General features: G+C 37.9%; 1 protein-coding gene across 3 annotated transcripts in view; it reads left to right on the top strand.

Moving 5' to 3' along the window:
* The window catches only part of FBN1 (fibrillin 1), a 319,830-nt gene extending 299,590 nt beyond the window's left edge, over positions 1-20,240 (top strand). For all 3 annotated transcript variants that reach the window (XM_056810161.1, XM_056810160.1, XM_056810162.1), the window contains exons 61-66: positions 339-455; positions 896-1,024; positions 2,463-2,582; positions 9,114-9,345; positions 15,102-15,273; positions 16,653-20,240. In XM_056810161.1, coding sequence (XP_056666139.1) covers positions 339-455; positions 896-1,024; positions 2,463-2,582; positions 9,114-9,345; positions 15,102-15,273; positions 16,653-17,042 — 1,160 coding nt within the window. In that variant the 3' untranslated portion in view covers positions 17,043-20,240. The remainder of the gene's footprint in view (positions 1-338; positions 456-895; positions 1,025-2,462; positions 2,583-9,113; positions 9,346-15,101; positions 15,274-16,652) is intronic.
* Positions 20,241-20,762: the final 522 nt, after the last annotated feature.

The following is a 20,762-nucleotide window of genomic DNA, read 5'->3' as shown; positions in this document are numbered from 1 at the left end:
AAGATTTGTCTTTGTTTCAGTTTATATTTTACCTTAAAAAATTCTCACATTATATAATCTGGACCTCCCTTAATTAAAGAAGACAGAGTTTTCCACACATGCCAAAGGTTTTCCTTGGCCTAGATAACTGTGCATTACATTACCTCTGCTGGACTGAAGAACCTAGTTTTGTTTTGTTTTGTTTTTTGCTGGCTAATCTGCTGGATGAATTCTGGTCAGTAGAGTTTTGATACATTGCCAATCAGAATAGTTCCCCATAGTTCTCTCAGAGACATTCTCTTCTTGCATCTGTGTTGTGAGCTGAAATAAAAAAAAAACTTTTTTTTGTTGTTTTCCAGATCTTGATGAGTGTGCAACCAAACAACATAATTGTCAGTTCCTTTGTGTTAACACCATTGGAGGCTTCACGTGCAAATGTCCACCTGGATTCACCCAACACCATACAGCTTGTATTGGTAAGTAGCACTGGAAGAACTTTTGAGTAATTTTAAGATTTTCTTTTTACTATTTCCTGGTCAAGAAGACTAATTAAAACCATAAAAAAGGATATGTTTGTTGACAGACACCAGGTTTGATTTGGCTTCTCTAGGAGACTTGGGTCTTATTGTGTATTTGAAATTCTCTGGCATGGGGCAGCTGGGTGGCTCAGTGGATTGAGTGCCAGGACCAGAGATAGGAGGTATCCCGAGTTCAAATGTGGCCTCAGACAATTCCTCTCTGTGTGACCCTGGGAAAGTCACTTAACCCCAACTACCTACCTCTTACCTTTCTTCTGCCTTGGAATCAATACACAGTATTGATTCTAAGATAGAAGGTAAGCATTTAAAAAAAAAAGAAAGAAACTCTCTGGTGAAGTATTTGGAAAAATTTATACTTTCATCCTTGTTTCTTTTAGATAACAATGAATGTACCTCTGAAGTCAACCTTTGTGGAGCTAAGGGTGTTTGTCAGAACACTCCTGGAAGCTTCACTTGTGAATGTCAAAGGGGCTTCTCACTAGATCAGAGTGGAGCCAGCTGTGAAGGTAAGCAAGGGGACAGACAGACATGACCACTTCTGTGAGCAAAGGAGATGGGATGGTCTACCCAGGAGAGGAGGAGATAGCATCAGAACCACACTTAATCACCTTTATATCATTATCGTTGACAATCATCATCCTTTGTCATTGGACGTGAAATGAAGCATCTGCCACCTGCCATGCTTACAGCCATTTGAGACTAAAATGTCATGGGGAAAGTGTCAGATCTTTTGCTGACTGAGAATAAACCTACTTAATTGGAAGTTTATTCTGTTTGGATTAGCACATCCCAGGATGCATCAAGTCCTATTCTTTCCCATTAAAGGACAATTCTTTACAGATTTCTTCCAGCGGAAAGTAGCATTCAGGGAAAACTAATATCCAGAGTTTCTAATTTGACCCAATACTTTTCTAATAGAGAGGCAGCATGATGTAGTCAATAGAAGAGGCAGCCTTGAAGTCAAGAAGAACTGGGTTCAAATCCTGCCTCTAATATATACTAACTATGTCATCCTAGGCAAACCTCTTCACCTCTTAGCTCACCTGGCTATAAAACTATAAAACACAAAGCAAGTATTGATCTGCATTGGTAGAGGAAATTTCTTTGTTGGGAATTTCCTACCCTCATGAAATCAAAAGTCAGATCCTCCATTCCCACACCTACCCTCCCTCACCCCCCAAAAATTCTGGTGTGTATGTCCCTAAGAATAGGCATTATTTTGCATGTACCAAAACTATGGAGCTATACACAGAATCATAAGTTTGAACCTGCAAGGGACCTTAGAGGTAAAATTTACTGAGGTTAGATATCTGTCTAAAGCAAAGCAAAAATGAATGCTAAGAGACCAAACTGTAGTATAATCTAATATATAGCTTCTCTGAACTGGGTGAATAGCTACCTTTATTCAAATTCCAATTCCTGAAGGAATGTGCCTTTTGGAACACTAAAGAGTTGAAGAATTTCTTCTAATCATTGCCCATTTTAGATGGTGATTCCAATTCTCCAACTGAAAAGGCACCTTCTGTTTTCTATATTGGAAGCAAAAAGAAGATACTATATTTATTTACAAAGACCCAAATGATCATAGATTTATAACTGGAAAGTACCTCAGGGTCATTTATTCTTTTAACCTTCCTTTTTACAGCTAAGGTGGCTGAGGCACAGGAAGATTAAATGAGTTAGTGTCATAAGAATTAAAACTCAAGACTTCTAACACCAGAACTTGTTCTCTGTTTCTAATAAATAACACAATGAAAAACTAAACTTAGGAGTCTGGAATTTTAACTTATAAGTAATAAAGAGCCACTGAAATTTTTGAATAAAGAATCAACATGATGAAAAGTATTTGGGGAATATTAATCTGCCATTGGAATATAGGCTATATGGAAAGATGTGAGAGTCTTTACCTTGATATTTTGAAGGATCTATGATTTCTTTTTCTAGATGTGGATGAGTGTGAGGGAAACCACCGGTGCCAACATGGCTGCCAGAACATCATTGGAGGATACAGGTGTAGCTGCCCTCAGGGATATCTCCAGCACTACCAGTGGAACCAGTGTGTGGGCAAGTAGTTTTTCCTCTGTCAAAATAAATTGAAGATGATATTTGAGAATCAAAAGGCTAGAGTTAGAAGATAAATGAACATAAACATTGAGAGAACAACAAAACAAAAGAATGAGCATTAATTGAGCTCCTTCCCAAATTTTGGAAGCATCTTCTTCCAGTTTAGAAGACCACTAATATTAAAATTATCACCTTTTCTCAGACTGTCACAATTTCACATGCTCTTTCATAAGCACTTTCTATGCTCCATATGAAGAGGCAGTCAATATTTTTTTATTTGTCCAATTTCGTTTAATCTTTTGTCTGACTAGTTTTCATTTCACATGATGGAATAATGGAATGGCTGAGATAACCAGTCCTGGTGAAACTTAACATTCACAATTCTTTGCTTGGATTTTTTGTTTTTCTTAACATTCTATAAAAATGCTTTTACTCCTTATCATTATGTATAGTTTCAGTGTATGCTCTGGTTTTAATTATTGAAATTTTTGACCTTGTAAATAGCCTAGCTCTGATGGCCATTTGGACAGGACTGATCCACTTTTCTTTCTGTAGACTCATGGAGTTTCTGATCTAGACAGTACCTCAATCATCATCTATCCAACCCATATCTGAAAAAGAATTGTTCCCCTATCCTCCTGCCCAAGTCCTACTGAAATGGTCTTCTGGGCTCCATTTAAAGACTTCAGTGGTGGAAAACTATAAGGAATATGTAATATAATTCATAGAGATTTTTTTCAACTGCTTTGCTGAAATGATATGTCTATAACTTTCCCTCCCCCAATGTGGTAACTTGGTCTTATAACCTTAGTGAAAAAAGAAAGTTGTCCAAGAAGACAAACTTGTCCAAGACAACTAGGAACTCTTTCAAAAAAAAGATTAATTTAGCATCTTTCAAGGCAGGCTATTTTATTTTTGGACAGCTGCAAATTATTTAGGGTTTTCCTTTATATCAAGAGAGAAGAAAACTTAACAACTTCCACACTAATTCTGTCCTCTGGGGCCAAGAAAAGCAAGTCCAATCTTTCTTTTCCCCATGAAAACCCCTGAGATGATACTTAAAAACAGACAGTTTATCTTGTCCTTAGTAAGTCATCCCTCATCCAGGCTGAACACCTCAATTCATTCAATACATTGCATGGTTTCTAATGCCCTAAACATACTAGTCACAATTTTCTGGATCTTCTCCAGAGTCCCTATACCCCTTTTAAATGTGGCAACCAAAGTTTACTATAGCCCTCCAGATGTGGTCTATCCAAGGCAGAGTACAGTGAGACAATGAACAGCTTCCTTATTTGAATACTGTTTCTGTTAATGAAGCCTCAGAACCTAGTTATTTGGCCAGTGTTGTGATGTTGACTGATAGCGACCCATTACAACCCATAGATCCTTTCCATTGGACTTGCTTTTTAAACAAACTTCCTCTAATCTCTATGTACTTGTGAAGTGGATTTTATGAACTTGTATAGAAACTTAAATTCAATACTGTTAAGTTTCATCTTGTTAGATTCCAAATGCTGTGTTAGCTAATTAAGATCTTTTTAAATCTTGACTTCTACAGTGAAGTAGTCATTTACAGGTCTTATAATCATGTTGTCTGTTCCTTAAATGAAAACACTGCACTGAATACGGCCAAAGGTCTCCTTCTTGCTTATTTCTGTAGATACTTCAGTTCAAGTTAACAGTGGATTCAATTATTATTATTTTTTTGAGTTCAGCCATCCATTTAGTGATATCCACATCTGCTAAACTATCATCCAAGAATATCCCTCTGTCTTTTTCACAAGAATGCTATGACTTTATCAAGGGATCTGGTGAAATATAATATCCATAGCATTTCCCTGATTACATATAATCCCTAAAGCCCCAAATCTAATCAAATTAGAGAGTGTTTAGGTGTTTATAAATCAATTTTAAAAGCTTTATGAAGCACACTATACAAAAATTATCTCTATAGTACAGAATTTAAAAATAAGACTCAGAAGTGATCCCTTGAGTTTCCTTTTAGCTCTGTCAGTACAGACCTAAATCTTTAAAGTTTGGATTTAATTCAAAATGAACATTGATACAGCTTTTAATGAACTATGGCCTTCTAGTATAATTGAATCCAAGAGTTGTGAGAACTAAGCTGTAAATCTGTGATTCTCTGAATTTTTGACCAAAAAATAAAAAGAATCCCTCCTACACCGTATCTGACAAAGAGGAATACTTTAGCCTATGCATGAAGCAGCAAGACACAATGTTAAGAGTTTCATATTTGGAGTCAGGGATCTTGGATTCAAATCCAGAAATCACTCCAGCATAACACACTAGGGGTCAATAGTTCATATGTTATCATTCCCATTGTGCAAACAAGGAAAAGGAATCTTAGAGATTAGGTGATTTTTTTCCAGGGTCAAATGGCTTTGCAAAGTCCAAATGAAAACTCATATTCCCATGAATCCACTAAATTTGCCTCTATGCCACAATTTCCCTTGAAACTCAGTCAAAACATTTATTTTTCTAATTAAATTTTATTTTTTTAATCAATGAAAATCTCCCTTCTCTTCTTCCCACCTCCCCTACCTCTATTGAAAAAGAAAGAAAGACAGAGCCCCTATTACAAACATGTATTGTCAAGTAAAACAAATCCCCATATTAGCCATATCCCAAAAAAAGGCTCAATCTTCACTTTTTATCTATCTTCTCTATGGCAGGAGGTAGATAGCATCAGAAGAATTATCTCAACAGCATGTTTGAAGCTTTTCTGACAATCTGAAGTTCATTGTGGATTTTAAAGTGAAATAATTGTTCTAAAAGAATGGGAGACCCAGAGACTTCAGTCTTCATGTTGGTTTAAAAAAGCTTGTTACCATCAGATTTAATAGATGTTTCCCCAGGCTGACAGAGTCTGCCTCTCTTATAGGTTTTCTCCAGACTAGGGTATATGCATATACACTGAAGTTTGCCCTTAAGTTTCGCTACACCACACGGAACTCTGCAGACAGTGCGATGCACTTGGCAGGAGGTACATCTTGGCACAGAGGGACCTCTTCAGGGATGGTGCACACATGCCAGAAGGCACTGACTCATCCCCAGAACTTCCACCTGGCTTTTAGAGAAGGGCCTGGAGAATGTTTTGCAGATTTTTGAGAGAAATTACAAGTGTAGTAGGTTCTTTCACTAGGACATAAACAGGTGTGTGTGGGCAGGTCCTTGTCAGAGAGGTACATTTTGAAAAGGAACATGGAGAAAGCAGCTTTCATGAATGTCATTGGTTTAGTTGTGAAATTTTCTTTCATTATAAAGAACTTGGAGAATATGAGTTCTCCATGAGTTATATAAGCCAACCACTACATGATGAATTAAGTTTTTCTCTTCCCAACTATATATCTTAGCACCAAATTTTGTTGTTCAGTCATTCAGTTGTACCCAACTCTTCACCCATCAGCACATCATGCCTTTCCATTCTCCACCATCTCTTGAGGTCTGTCCGAGTTCATGTTCATTGTTTTCATGACTCCATCTCTCCATCTCATCCTCTCCTTTTGCTTTCAATCTTTCTCAACACCAGGGGCTTTTCCATTGAGTCCTGCCTTCTCATTATGTGACCAAATTATTTAAGCTTCAGCTTCAGTATTTGACCTTCCAGTGAATAGTCTGGATTAATTTCTTTAAATATTGACTGATTTGACATCCTTGCTCTCCAAGTGACTCCAAAAGTCTCCTCCACCAACTCAATTCAAGAGCATCAATTCTGTGGTGCTCAGCTTTCCTTATAGTCCAGCTGACATAGCCTATATTGCTAATGGAAAAATCATAGCTTTTGACTATAGGGATATTTTGGCAAGGTGATGTCTCTGCTTTTTGATAATGCAGCCCAGATTTGGTGTAGCTTTCCTTCCAATGAGCAAGTGTCTTTTTAGCACCAAAATTTTCCTACATTTTATTGAGTTAATATATAATGAAGACTATAAAACTGGTATGTTCAAGGACATTATAAATACTTCAGAATGAAATCCTCATTGTCAAAATTAAATGCATTTGGAATCCAGCTGAGAGAAGAGAATGATTATACCATATCTAATTTTTCAGTAAGATATTTCATATTTTCTTCTGTTTTTTCATTCTTTTGATTTTGTTTTATTGCTTCTTGGCTTCTCACGAAATCATTAGTTTCTAGTTGCGCAATTCTGATTTTTTAAGGCCTGATTTTCCTCCATCAGCTTTTGGTTCCCCTTTTTCATTTCTTCTTGCATTGCTTTTGTTTCTCTTTCCCACTTTTCCTCTGCTTCTCTTATTTGGTTTTTTGAAGTACTTTCTGAGCTCTTCCAGAATCTGTGTCCAATCTATATTTTTCTTTTGGATTTTGCTTGTGTTTGCTTTGTTTTCACTGTTCTCTTCTGTGTCTGTACTTTGCTCTTTGTCTCCATAAAAATTCTTTAGAGTTAGGTGCTTTTTTTGTTGTCTGTGCATTTTTCCTACCTTTTTTTTTTACATAGGCTCTGTTTTCTGGGATGTTGGGGTGCCCTCTTAAACTTCATTCCTTCCTTGATGCTACCCTTAGCTTTTTTCTCTAGGTTTCTGCCAGTTTTAGTTTTTCTAATATGGTATGGGGTCCTGAGGGCTGGGAGCTCTGTGAGCCACTTCCCCCTGCTGATTTAATGAACTCTTAAGATGCTGATAGCTTAAAGACTTTCCTCAGGCTTGGGCATAAACTTTTGGTTTTACTTTGAGCTTGATCAGGTCAGGAACTGCTCAAATTCTAGCCTCAGGCTTAGGTATAAGTTTTTGGTCTCACTATGTACTAGATTTAATCAAGTACACAGTTGATTGTCCTGTCCTGGAGCTCCACCCTGAGCTTTTAGCAAAAAAGATCCAGACCTACTTTGAATCTACCAACTACCCCAAACTGGGATCTATGTCCTCACCACAAGCTCAGACCCCATTGACCTCCAGCCTTGCTCCAGGCCCACACAAAATAGCCCACTCCATCATAGACTTCCCTGGGCTGGGATTCTGGCCTTCCCCATAGGTTTAGAATTTCAAGGGGTGTGGATTGGTTGGACCCCTATTTACCTAGGCAGTGTCTCAGGGTCTAGATCTTGGCTTGGGCTTAGGTTCAGAACTTAGAACAGCAGATGTGGGGTGAGTGGGTGTATGTCTTGCTCTTCACTCCTTGCTATAGTCTTGCTGAATGTGCTCCCCTCTTACCCCAGTGGCCCAGATGTTCTCTGCCTAACTTTTGGATTTTTCTTTACTTGAAAATTGTTTCACTCTGTCTCCTTGTTGGTTCTTTCACTCCTGTATTCATTTTGTGGTGTTACTTTAAAATTGGTTGGAGAGGATTCTCAATGCCACTCTGAGCTTCTTTGCTTTATTCTGCCATTGGCTCCACCCCCAGAACTTGTTCATGCCATGTCTAATTTGAAAGTCCCCCTTCCCAATGTCTTACTTGCTGCTCCTCTTCCCCCACTATTTCTAACCAGGCTTGCCTTCCTAATGGGTTAGTGTGGAAGTTGATAGACCAGCAGGAAGAGACTCAGACAAGTTTTTTTTTTTCTTATCCCTTGTATGGATACCCGATTAAAAGTCATTGCCATACAGATTTTCTTCATAATTATAAACATGATATTAAAACAAGAAAAAAATAATGAGCAACCTTTTTTTTTACAGCCAGAGATGTATTTTCCTCCAGCTATAGCCAGATCAATAATATTCATTGCAAATTAATAGAAACTACCATTCAAGGAAGCATACCATTCCTTCTTAGAATAATTGAATGAGCATTGATTAAGTACATACTATCTCCAAAGCTAACAGTGATAAGCACTGGCTATACAAGTAGAAAATAAAGACATTTCTCAGTGAGTTCACATTCTTATAAGCAGACACAACCTACATAAATGGGGTTTCGACTGTAAATCATGTGGAAAGGTCTAGTGGTCCAGCTTCAAAGTGCATGATAACATGTCTTCTTTAGTGTATTTTCCATTGATAAGACTATATCCATTGAAACATTTTATAAGCCAAGGAATTTGGGAGAAAGGAATTCCTTTTCTTTTCTTTTCTTTTCTTTTCTTTCTTTCTTTCTTTTTTTTTGGTAGCTGTGGCTGCTAAAGAGTTAAAGGCTCAAGCACCTGCAGGGAAAGTTGCCAGGTTTCTTGTCCACATGACTTGTTCCCCAAAATGATGAATTTGGAGGCTGGGATGGGATCAGGGCCAATGGTCTGTCAGTGCTATAGGTCCTTTCCATGAAGCAGAACGGTTTTTGGTGGCACTAACTCCTATTCTGTCTGAAGGCTATTCATAGAGAAGTTTCTATATGTAGTACAGGGGGCCTACAGTTCAAATATTTTATTGCAAACAAAATCAATGTAAAAAATATAAATTGTAATTATTTAAATTCACACTTCACCACTCTTCCTTTAGCTATTATATGGAATTAGAAAAAATAAAGAGAATTGAGTTGTTTTTTTTTTAAGTAAGCAACCAAATCACTAGAAATATGACTGCAGTAAAAACACAAAGTCTCTGCTGCTTTTCCTCCAGATGAAAATGAATGCCTCAGTGCACACATATGTGGAGGAGCCTCCTGCCACAACACCCTGGGAAGCTACAAGTGCATGTGTCCCACCGGATTCCAGTATGAGCAGTTTAGTGGAGGATGCCAGGATGTCAATGAATGTGGCTCAGCACAGGCCCCTTGCAGCTATGGGTGCTCCAATACGGAAGGAGGCTACTTGTGTGGCTGTCCCCCAGGCTACTTCAGGATTGGCCAAGGGTAAGCATTCACTCCTGTGTCATTTAATGAGCTGGACATCCCCTCACTCCCATCCTAAAGAAATAAACATGATTATATGTGTGTCGATGGAGAACAATCAAGGTCTATATAACCACCAAACCACTTTACACTTAGCTTTGGAAATGTAACTTGGTGGCAGAGGGTTTTGAGCATTAGCCTTAAAGAGGGGAAGTTTTGAGTTCAAATTTCTGCCTCAGGCTCTTAGCTCACAGCCTTATGGTCCTAGGCAGTTCACTTAACTTTTCTTCATCTCGATGTCCTCCTCTTTAAAATGAAGAAATTTCCTTCTAGCCCTAAACCAGTGATTCTAAGATGTTTTTAATTCTTTCTTTATTTTTTTAAACTCTTACCTTCCATCTTAGAGTCAATACTGTGTATTGGACCCAAGGCAGAAGAATGGTAAGGGCTAGGCAGTGGGGGTCAAGTGACTTGCCCAGGGTCTCCCAGTGTCTGAAGCCAAATTTGAACTCAGGATCTCCTGTCTCTAGACCTGGCTCTCAATCCACTGAGTCACCCAGTTGCCCCAGATGTTTTTATTCTTATAAAGATAAGTGTCAAGTTCTGCAAGTTTATTGTGGAAGAACTATTTCAAGAGCCAATGTCTTCATCTTAGATACAACAAGTTCCCTACCCCTATTTTGGTAATAGAATGCCCCACTTTTCACATCATTACAGCCCACCAACCTAAAGTAGAGCTGGGATCAGGCAGCATATTTGCTGGTTTGTGTCTTCTGCAGGGCCAACATTGTTTGGCTATGACATGCCCTGATGGACTGAATTGAAGAAATATTTTCATTTTAAGGATCTTTGAGCTGGTAGAAAAATTACATTTCAGATAGTGTAATGACAGTCAGACTGTGTCAGAAAGACCTAAATTTGAGTTCTGATTCAGATATTTAGCTCTGCAACCCTAGGCAAAGCATTTAATTTCCCTCAGTTTAATTTATAAAATGAAGAGATTGGATGCTTTGTCCTAAAAATTCCTTCCAGCTCCAAATTGATGATCTTACCATCCTATGATTACATAAAAATGTAAACAGATTTTAAGTTTTGCTTGCCATTTCTAATTTAAAACTACACTAGAAATTGTAGAAATGAACATTTTTAAATGATAGCTACTGTGGGTTAACTGAGAGATTTTTCTTCATTAAATTGTATTTTATTATATTTTTATGTGGCCTGGAGGATAAGATCAGTAATTGCTCCACAAGGTCTTTTTCCCTACTGAAAGAAAACATAGGTTAAAAGCCTTAGAACCCAAGGCTTAAAGAGTGTAAAGACAAAGTCCTCCCTTGCACTTTAGTTGGCCTTTGGTGGGGAAGAAAGATCTCAGAGTTCTTATTTTTAAACTGGGAACACTGACATTTTTGTTTAAAACACCAGATTATTCATACCCGGGTGGTCTTTGGTTTTTTGACACACTGTTATCAAGTGGGTTCATAGAATTGAAGGTGAAAGAGTATTTTTTTTTGTTTGATGAGCATCCCACAAAATGACAGCGCCTAGACAGAGAATCCCAGATGTTTGTGTCCAGTCTTCAGAAGCTTTCTATTTTGCATAAGTTTGTTGCCAGAAACATTTTCCCAACTGAAATTGAGGCTCTCTGAGTTGGCCACTGGCCAATGGGTTTGGTAGCCATGCTTCTTGAAAAAGATGCTCCTGGGACATTAGAAACACTGAAAATGGGGTCCTGAGAAAGGAAGCCAAGGTTACCAAATCAGATTTCATTAAGTTTAACATGCGACTCTATTAAATGTGTCTGCATCCTGACATAGAGTGTGAAACCCTTACATTATTGTTGTCACATGGTTTATATAGAAGGATAAAGAAAGGAATTTGTAAGCTATGGAACAGCAGGGAGATTGTTGAAGAAATAGCAAAGCACGGATTGCTTTCCTGGCATCCCCCTTTGAAGTTCAAGAGAGGGAATGGAGTGTGGAATACTGGCTATCTCCCTATATCTCTCCTCCCCTTGGTGGCAAAACTTCCCCTTGGAGGCAATACTTCTTGAGAAAGGCATCTACAAATTGTGCCTCTGCTTCCTCATTTTTTTACTGGATTCTAAACTCTATGCATTTGGGCTTTAAACTCATTATTCAGCAGAATAAGGCATTAGGACCAGTGAATAGAGCTCTGGATCTATGAGAAAAAAAGAGTTCAAATTGGACTTCAGATACTTAATGGCTATGTGACTCTGGGCAAAGCACTCAACCACTGCCTGCCTTAATTCCTTCAATTATAAAATGGTAATCAAAGGGGAATAATAATTGCACCTACCTCTTAATTAATTTTTAAAATATTTTTCCATGGTTACATGATTCATGTTCTCTCTCTCCCCTCTTCCCTCCCCCCACCCAGAACTGACAAGCAATTCCACATGTATTATCACTCACAACTCATTTTCATATTATTAATTTTTGTTAATAGAGTAATCTTTTAAAATCTAAACCCCAAATCACATACCCATCAAGCAATAAATCATTCATTTTTCTTCTGGATTCCTATTCCCACAGTTCTTTCTCTAGAGATGGATAGCATTCTTTCATGTCTCTCAGAATTGTCCTGGATCATTGCATTGCTATGAATAGCAAAGTCTATTACTTTTGATCATCCCACAATGTTTCACTTTCTCTGTATAATGTTCTCCTGGTTTTTCTCATTTCACTCTGCACTTTTCATGTTGGCTTTTCCAATTCTTATAGAAATTGCCATTCCCTATGGCATAATAGTATTCCATCACCATCATATACTACAATTTGTTCAGCCATTCCCCAATCAAGGGACAGCTCCTTATTTTCCAATTTTTTGCCACCCAAAAAAAGCACAACTATAAATATTTTTGTACAAACATATCCTTTCCCATTTTTTAAATCTCTTCAGGATATCTACCTTGTAACAGTATTTCTGGATCAAAGGGAATACATTCTTTTAAAGCCCTTTGGGCATAATTCTAAATTGCCTTCAAGAGTGGTTGGATCAATTCACAATTCCACCAGCAATTCATTAGTGTCCCAATTTTGCCACATCCCCTCCAACATTTATTTTTTCCCTTTATTGTCATATTGGCCAGTCTGCTAGGTGTGAGGTGTTACTTCAGAATTATTTTGATTTGTATTTCTCTAATCAGGAGGGATTTAGAACAAATTAGTCATATATATATTTAAAATAGCTTCTGAATTTGGTTAAGTGGAATTGACACAGTAGATTGAGAGCTTGATCTGGAGTCAAGAAGACACAAGTTCAAATCCTGACTCAGTCACTTACTAGCTGTGTAGCCTAGGCAAGTAAATTAAATCAGGTCTGCCTTCATTTCCTCATCACAAAATGGAGATAATCACAGTACCAAATTCACAAGGTCATTGTAAGGATAAAATCAGATAGTTATATGTAAAGTGCTTTGCAAACCTCAAAAGCATTGTTTGAGAGATATCGAGTATTCTTCTTCTTCTTCTTATTATTATTATTATGTGAAATGCTTTTAGAACTCTGAAAAGCCACTGAACTACTTTCCTTTTGGATACACACTTATTCGTTCTGCTTAGCACAAATCTGAGTTTTGTGTTTTTCACATCTTTGAATGGCCTTAACTACTTTCCTTCCTTTAAGCAGAATTTGGGTTGACCATTAATGTAAATATTAATGTTTATATATGAACCATAGTGTGTGAATTAATTATATACATGTCATACCTTTAAATTATATATTATACCTATACCTAGTTGTGAGACTCATTAGTACAAATCATACAAATTAGTAGATAATCTACCAAGGGCTTTCCTCCTTTTCATTTCAGTCCAGTTCACAAAATATTTTTATACTCCAGATACAATGTTAGGCAATAGTATTACAAAGAAAAAATAAAATTTTCCCTGCCATAAAAGATTCTCCTGGAGGGAGACAACATATATATATGTAAATATATATATATATATATTTAAAACGCTATACGTATGTGTATATATATATATATATATGTATATATATATATATATAAAGTATTGGGAGTAGTAGTACATATTACACAGAACACAACAATAGAATAGAAGACACACTGGGAAAGTAAGGAAGAGTGAGATAGAAATGTGGGAGGAATAGACAGATGAGGGATTTAGGGACTGCTAATGGGAGAAAGGAGCTTTAACCTTGGCAGTCTGCAGCTCATTCCGGGTTGAACCATAGGAGAGGAGATTAGAACACCCCTCCAAGCAATAATGGTTCTATTGCTTTGATTATCAGTCCCTAAAATGGAGAGTAGGAAAGCGGAGCAGGCACAATGGCAGACAGGCGTCCAGTCCCTGATGTGTTTGAGGCACTCATATCTTATCGCAGGGGAGCTCTGTCTCAAGAGCTTACTCCATTGTTGAGAATCAGGGCTCAGAAGGTTCTTTTTTTTTCTGGACTGATGTCTGGTATGGATTAAAAGGGTCAGCAAACCATATATCCAATACCTGATCCTTCCTAATGATTAGGAGAGGTGTGGGCGAAGTCCTAGGGCTAAATTGATTATTGAAAGATGAAGCATGTTTAAGGCATCTTTTGCAACACCTGAGAAAACTGAAACAAATTGAATAAGTTGTTGTTGAGTCATTTCAAGTGTATCTTCTTCTTCATAAACCATTTGGGGTTTTCTTGTCAAAAATACTGAAGGGGTTAGCCATTTCCTTCTCCAGCTCATCTTACTGGTAAATAGGATGAAATGATTTGCCCAAGGTCACACAACTACTAAGTGTTTGAGAACAAATTTAAACTCAGGAAAAAGAGACTTCCTCATTCCAGGCCTGGCACCCTATTGACTGTGGCACCTAGCCATCAAATAAAGAAAGGTGTCAAAAGCTAGAAAATATTCCTAATAAAGAAAGATGATGAATTTAGGTATTTTTTCCTACCTCTCCAGTGCTTTCTCTTCAAATGTCTCTCAATGGAATTTCTGGGAATGTCTAATTTCCACATAATTACAAGATTCTAATGTAATGGATGGAGTTCTGCGTTGAGTCACAGTACCTAGGTTTGACTCTCAGTTCTGATACTCATCACTTGTGTATTACATATCCTTTGACTATTGAAATATTGTGCCAAGTTTTCTAGGCCTCAGTTTCCTCATCTGTAAATTTAAGGAGTTTAGTCTAGAGGACCTGTAGTGTCATTCTTCACTCCCACTCTTCAATTCTAAAACCTTAGAGATTGTCTAGTCCAATATCCTTGCTCAGTAGATGAATAATTCCTGGTGTAGTATCCCAAAGTATTTATTTACCTCTCACCTCTAAAGGAAACTCACTCTATCAAGTGAGTGCGAACTTTTGTATAAAAGGAAGAGAAAGACTGGTTCCTGTGAACATTGAAATCCATGGGAAAAGTCACCAATCTGCAATGCTTCCCACTTTCACTTCCCTTTTTTCCTCCCACTTCTGTTTTAATGATAACTTCCAACTGCTTGCTATATTAGGTTTAGAAAATAATGCAATAGAAAAATAAATTAAATAAGGCCAGTAGAAAGGAAGTGACAAAAACTTCAGGGAGATAGGGAATTTCCCAGAGACCATAAGTCAAGCAAAATATCCTCTCTATGGTAGCTCTTGGGGCAGGAAGACAATCCAAAAGGGTGATAATCCACAAGTGCAATCTAGGTTGACTCTTTAACAGTTCAGGGATTCATGCTTTGTTTCAACTCAACATTTGAGTAAGCCTTTCTCTTGAGGCTCTGTTGAAAAGTTTATTTGCCTTGCTTTCCTCTCCAGGCATTGTGTTTCTGGAATGGGTATGGGCCGAGGACCTGAGGCTCCTGTCAGTGGAGAAGTGGATGACAATTCCCTTTCACCAGAAGCTTGCTATGAATGTAAAATCAACGGCTACCCCAAAAGAGGCAGAAGACGGAGAAGCGTTAATGAAACAGATGCCCTTGATGCAGAAGTAAGTGCAAAATGATCTTCTTTCCTGTCTGATCTCTCCCATTGTGGGAAAGCCTCTGGGGTCCTGGGTTTTCCCCACAGAGATGCTCTAAAGTGTCAAGGAACTGCCAAAGGAAAACCCAGTCCCTTAATCAGACATTTCAACATTCCCTAGGATCTAGACTGCATTTTACAAGTGTCTGTGGGGCTTTCTGAAGTTCCTCGCTGCTATTAGGGAGTGGTCATCTGAAGAGTTTCACATACTTGCTCATTTCCTCTGTCTCGCCAAACAAGAACGTTAAACACCCACCCAAAGTCTGCCCAGAGTGCAAGGCCTGAGAGCCAGGACAACAGGTGGGCAGAGTAGAAAGGTGACATCGTGTGTCCCAAATGAGGGAGGATGCCAAGTCCTGGAGGCAGGAGGTCGCTCTGCTGAGAAGAGCCATGTGGAGTGTGTGGGGAAAGTTGGACGGAGGGCAAAAATAACACTGAGCTCTAGCAGCCTGGCTTCCTACGCCTTACAACTGCTGCAGCCTTATAGTCAACTCTCAGACACAAAGACATCTGGCCTTGGGGCCACATAATCCGGTACATATGTTCACCCCGTAGTGCAGCGAGCTGAGCAAGAATTTGGTTGGAAGTACTGACTGTGGGAGGATCATCATTACGTGTGTACATATCTGGGATGAACGGTTTTGAATAAGTGAATAAAATGTTAAGAGGAGGCATCTAGACAGCATCCTAGCCTCAGTAATCAGAGATTGAGGGAGCCCTTTGAAAATGAAATGAAATGAAAAATGACAAATTAACAAGGTGCAATTATGGGGGATTTTACATTGGTTTATCTCTTGTTTGGTTTGCGATTTTAATATCGTAAGATTTTGCCTCTGCTCTATCTCTACATGGAAAGAATGCAAACAACAGTTTCCCTAGTTCTACCAGTAACTCAGTGTCTGACTTTTGGGTAACTCACTTGGTCTCTGTAAGCCCCAGTTTCTTATCCAGAAAATAAAAGGATCAAGTCTGATCTTCCATTATTCTAGGTCAAGTTTTAAAGTTTTCTGACTGTGTTTTTTCAACATGGCAAATAACATTTTGGGTAAAGTACTGACTTTGGAATCTGGAAAGACTTGGATTCAAACCCTGCCTCTGACTTTGTGTGACTCTGAGCAAGTCACTCAACCTCTCTTTGCCTTGGTTTCCTCAACTATGAAATGAGGGGAATGAACTAGAGAGTACCTAAGGTCCTTTCCAGTTCCAAACCTATGATCCTATTGTACACATAAAAGTTACATTATTGTGATATTAATGATCTCCTCATCATAGGAGAAATATTTTAAGTTGGTATTTATTTTTTAAAATAAACCCAGAAGAAACTAATTATAATGTGTCCTTATTCAGGATCAGCCTGAGATGGAAGCCCCAGTGAGTCTGGCAAGTTGGGACGTTGAGAAGACAGCTGTCTTTGTTTTCAATGTTTCCTCGATCAGTAACAAAGTTCGGATTCTGGAACTCCTTCCAGCCCTTACAACTCTGACAAATCACAATCGATATTTAATCGAATCTGGGAATGAAGATGGCTTCTTTAAAATCAACCAAAAGGAAGGCATAAGCTATCTTCATTTCTCAAAGAAGAAGCCAGTGGCTGGAACCTATTCATTACAAATCAGTAGTATTCCTCTTTATAAAAAGAAGGAACTTAACCAGCTAGAAGACAAACATGACAAAGACTACCTCAGTGGTGAACTGGGTGATAACCTGAAAATGAAAATTCAGATTTTGCTTCATTAATTCACCAACCAAAGACCAAATAATGAAAAAAAAAACAAAGATAGATAGGTAGAACTGAATGTTTCTCCCAGTCAGATTCTCCATATCATAGGTACAATCTTTCACGAGTACATTTGTATGCGTGAGCACTATTGTATTATTACATAAGCAAGGTACAGGAAGAATACCCTAGCTCAAAACAACCACTTTCTCAGGCTTCTCATGAGTGTAGCTGAGCTGCCTTGGCATGATGTATAATGATATGTTGAATCTTGAAAACCGGGACATATTTCCATTGGAAGTTGGCCATTGATGCTGAGACGTGTCATCCTTTCAGCAGAGGTACATGAATGTGCTTTCAATTGAAGGACTGTTCAATTTAAATTTTTTTTTTAATTTTGCTTTTCCAACTACAACATACTAGGTCAGCCATTTATAATATCTATTTGGTGCTAGTAAATTTTCAAACTAGATTTATAAATGCACTGTAATATTTACACAACTTAGAAGCCAAATTGCAATTATTCAGTTTAAATATTTCATTAATTTCAGTCAACCAAAGTTAGCTCAGTAGCTTATCTCAGTTATGACTATAATACAGTACATGTAAATTAAGTGTGTGTATACTGTAATCGTGCTATTTTTTATCATTGAAGCGTTTGTAAACTAGAGTAATAATACCCTAAATGTGAGGGTTTATAATGGTGCTTATTAAGACCAACTACTTGTTAACTATACACCAACCTAGTGATGAAATGTCTGTGACTTACCCAAAATTGCACTGAGGTCAGGAAGGGCCAGTAAACATTCTCAGCCATCAGATGACCCTCAGTGCCCACCATACATCTTGATATTGTGTAATATGTGCCAAGAGTACCCATAATGATCCTTATCAACAAGGGCTCAATGTCATAAATGTCACAATAAAACAGTCTCTTTTTTTAGTTTATCCTATGGCTTGGTTTTCTTGCTCAAAGTCCTGGAGTGGAATGTTTAGACTTCAGGTCCTGTGGTTATTGGGACCGTACCAAAGATTAAATTGAGCAAGATTTTCCCAGTTCTAAGTCACTCTGCGCCTGTGAATCACAGCTTCTAAAGATGCCTAACTTATAACACCTGGAAGACTTTCGTCTGGCATATATACATATAGCCAGTCTGCTGTTTTGTTCACTGCATTTGATAAAGAATAGAGGGAAAAAAAATCCGACGTCCACAATTTTACATAGCAATTAAATTATTTCAGTTTAATGAGTTACTCCACCAGAAATTCAGATTGTGGCTTCCCCTCTGAAACGTGACCTAATTAATCTTGTGACTTGGGAACTTCAATAGTTCCAAATACTGTTAAATATAAAGTTCAGTCACATTCAGAGAACATGTGGGTTTCATTACCAAAGTTTTATCTGCTAACCCTGCCCTGGCCCCCAACTGTTGGCAAGCTTTAGGTGTTCCATTTTCCCCCCTAAATATCCATTGTTAGTCAATTCCATTTTAATTAGAAAGGATAATTGAGCATTGAGTCCTAGAGAAAGCAATAGCTTTTCTTTTCTGGAATGTATAATGTGAAAATGCCAGTATTTTGATTTTTGAGTGCAATAATATATTTTTAGCATGATAATAGTCAACTGATATGGAACAGTTTAAAAAAAGAGAGAGAGAAGTTTAACAGTTTATGGCGGTGAAAATACAAGAAAATCTGAAAGCTGCTTCTTGCTTAGTCTAGGAAAGGGAAGACCAAGGGTGGTTGTGTTGTCATCTTCAAATGTTTAATGGGTTGTCATGTGGAAAGGAAAAGGTGTTTCTTCTGCCTAACCCAAGAGGGCAGAATTCAGGAGAAAGTCAAAGGGTGGCTTGCTCTCCAGAAAGGCTTTCTCCAGAGATTCATAGGTTCAGAGGTAGAAAGGAACTTGAATGGGTTGTCTGGTAGGATTTATCCACACTGCCCACCCTTTGAAGTAGTGAAGTCCCTGCCTCAGGAAGTGTTCAAACAGGCCAGGGAACTGTCTATCAGGGAAGTGAGGTTGCAATGGATGACCCCTAAGGTTTCTTCCAACTCTAAAAGTCTAGGATCCTACAATAGGAGTGCATGCATTGTAGTTGTTACAAGGAAACATGCATAGCATCACAGCACAACAGTTTATGGAAGGGAAATATTTTTTGATAATTCAATCAGTGCAGTATTATTTTCAATAATGGGTTTTCTGCATAACAAACATAACAGTATAAAATGGAGTTGGCACATAGTGGATCACTTTGATATTTTTAATAGACTAAGTCTGGATTTTATTTATTCCAGGGCCAAAAATTTTTTTAACAGCATATTTTTCCAGGATTTCTAATGCTTAACACTTTCCTGGGCCTACCATTGTAAATATTCCTACTGCAACCAGTACTCATAACTCTTTTAACCCTGGGATTTAAACCCCCCATCTTCCTTTGATTTCTTTGGACCTTTTCACTTTATTTGACTAGTTGAAGAGTTTGGTTTGTGTCAGTCTTTCAGGAGCTTGAAAACGTTTGGGGTTGGGGGCAAAGGGGCAGGCAGACAGCAGAGCAGGGCAAGTTTGTCTTTCTGCCCTGGCCTGTTTCATTGGCCAATACTTATTTTGTAAGTGGAGCTGAAATGAACCCAGCTGGCTTTGTGAAACATTTTGACATGCATAAACAACTACATTTCAGTCCAGCAAATAGCACTTTACTAAGCCAAAGCAGCCTTGGGCACTGCCATTACAAAGACCATTAACAACTTTTAGAAATCACATCTGTTTTGTGAACCGGTAAAGATGAGCCAAGTTAGGTAGGAGACAGATTCATTTAGCATTTGCTATAACTTTACATGAGATTAGTGAACTAGGGTCTGTCAGGGATTTCAGAATCACAGTAGAACATTTTAAATGTGAGTCAGATTTGTCATTCGATTCACTTCAATAAGCATGATACCTTTAAATGGCTTGAAATTTAATTTGGAGTCATTTTTTTTTTCATTTTTGGTTTTACTTGTAGGTCTTAAGCATACTTTTTTTTTTTAAAAAAGTTTAGTGTCTTAATTGTTCTTGAACTTGAATTGATATTTGGGGATGTTATTTTTCAATGTTTAGCAGATGTACTGCTGTTTGGTGGATTATGCACCTATGTATGACTGAAGACAGTGTTGTTACATCTTGCAGTTTAAAATAATGTATTTGTAATAAGGGTCATCAAATAAACCAGTTACCTTCATTTGGCTTGGTACTTTGGACTTGCTGAGTCCCGTATTTGACAAAATAAAGGTTCCCAGTATTCTCCTGGCTTTAGAGCCAGGAACCAGCTGTGATTTTTTTTGCTTTTCAGATTTCAGTGTATATAAGGTGACTTGGCTTACTTTACAAGACTGGATCACAAATAAAGTCTTTGGCCTCTTTGCATGTCTGTAGAAGCCTGTAGAGTGCCTTACGACAATGTCATGTAAACTTAACAACTGACATGAATTTGGCAGAACGTGGCCATTTCTACAAATTCTGTCTTTCTGACAGACTTTTAATGAATTCAGAATGTTTCCTTCTGCAAACAAGGACACCAACCTCATACAAGGGCACAGGCTTTTGTGGATTCTTGGTCTGAAATGAATTCTTTTTTGTAAAAATGAGTTTCAGTTTTCTTTTCCACTTGGAGCCTCAGGAAGGAGGAGCGCCTTTTCAATAGGGGTAAATCATAGAAGGTAAGTGGATGAATTTTTTTTTCTGCCTAATATCCACTCTACAC

This window comes from Monodelphis domestica, chromosome 1, assembly GCF_027887165.1.
Source record: "Monodelphis domestica isolate mMonDom1 chromosome 1, mMonDom1.pri, whole genome shotgun sequence".
NCBI lineage: Eukaryota > Metazoa > Chordata > Mammalia > Didelphimorphia > Didelphidae > Monodelphis > Monodelphis domestica.
This window is presented reverse-complemented; position numbering and strand designations above follow the sequence as displayed.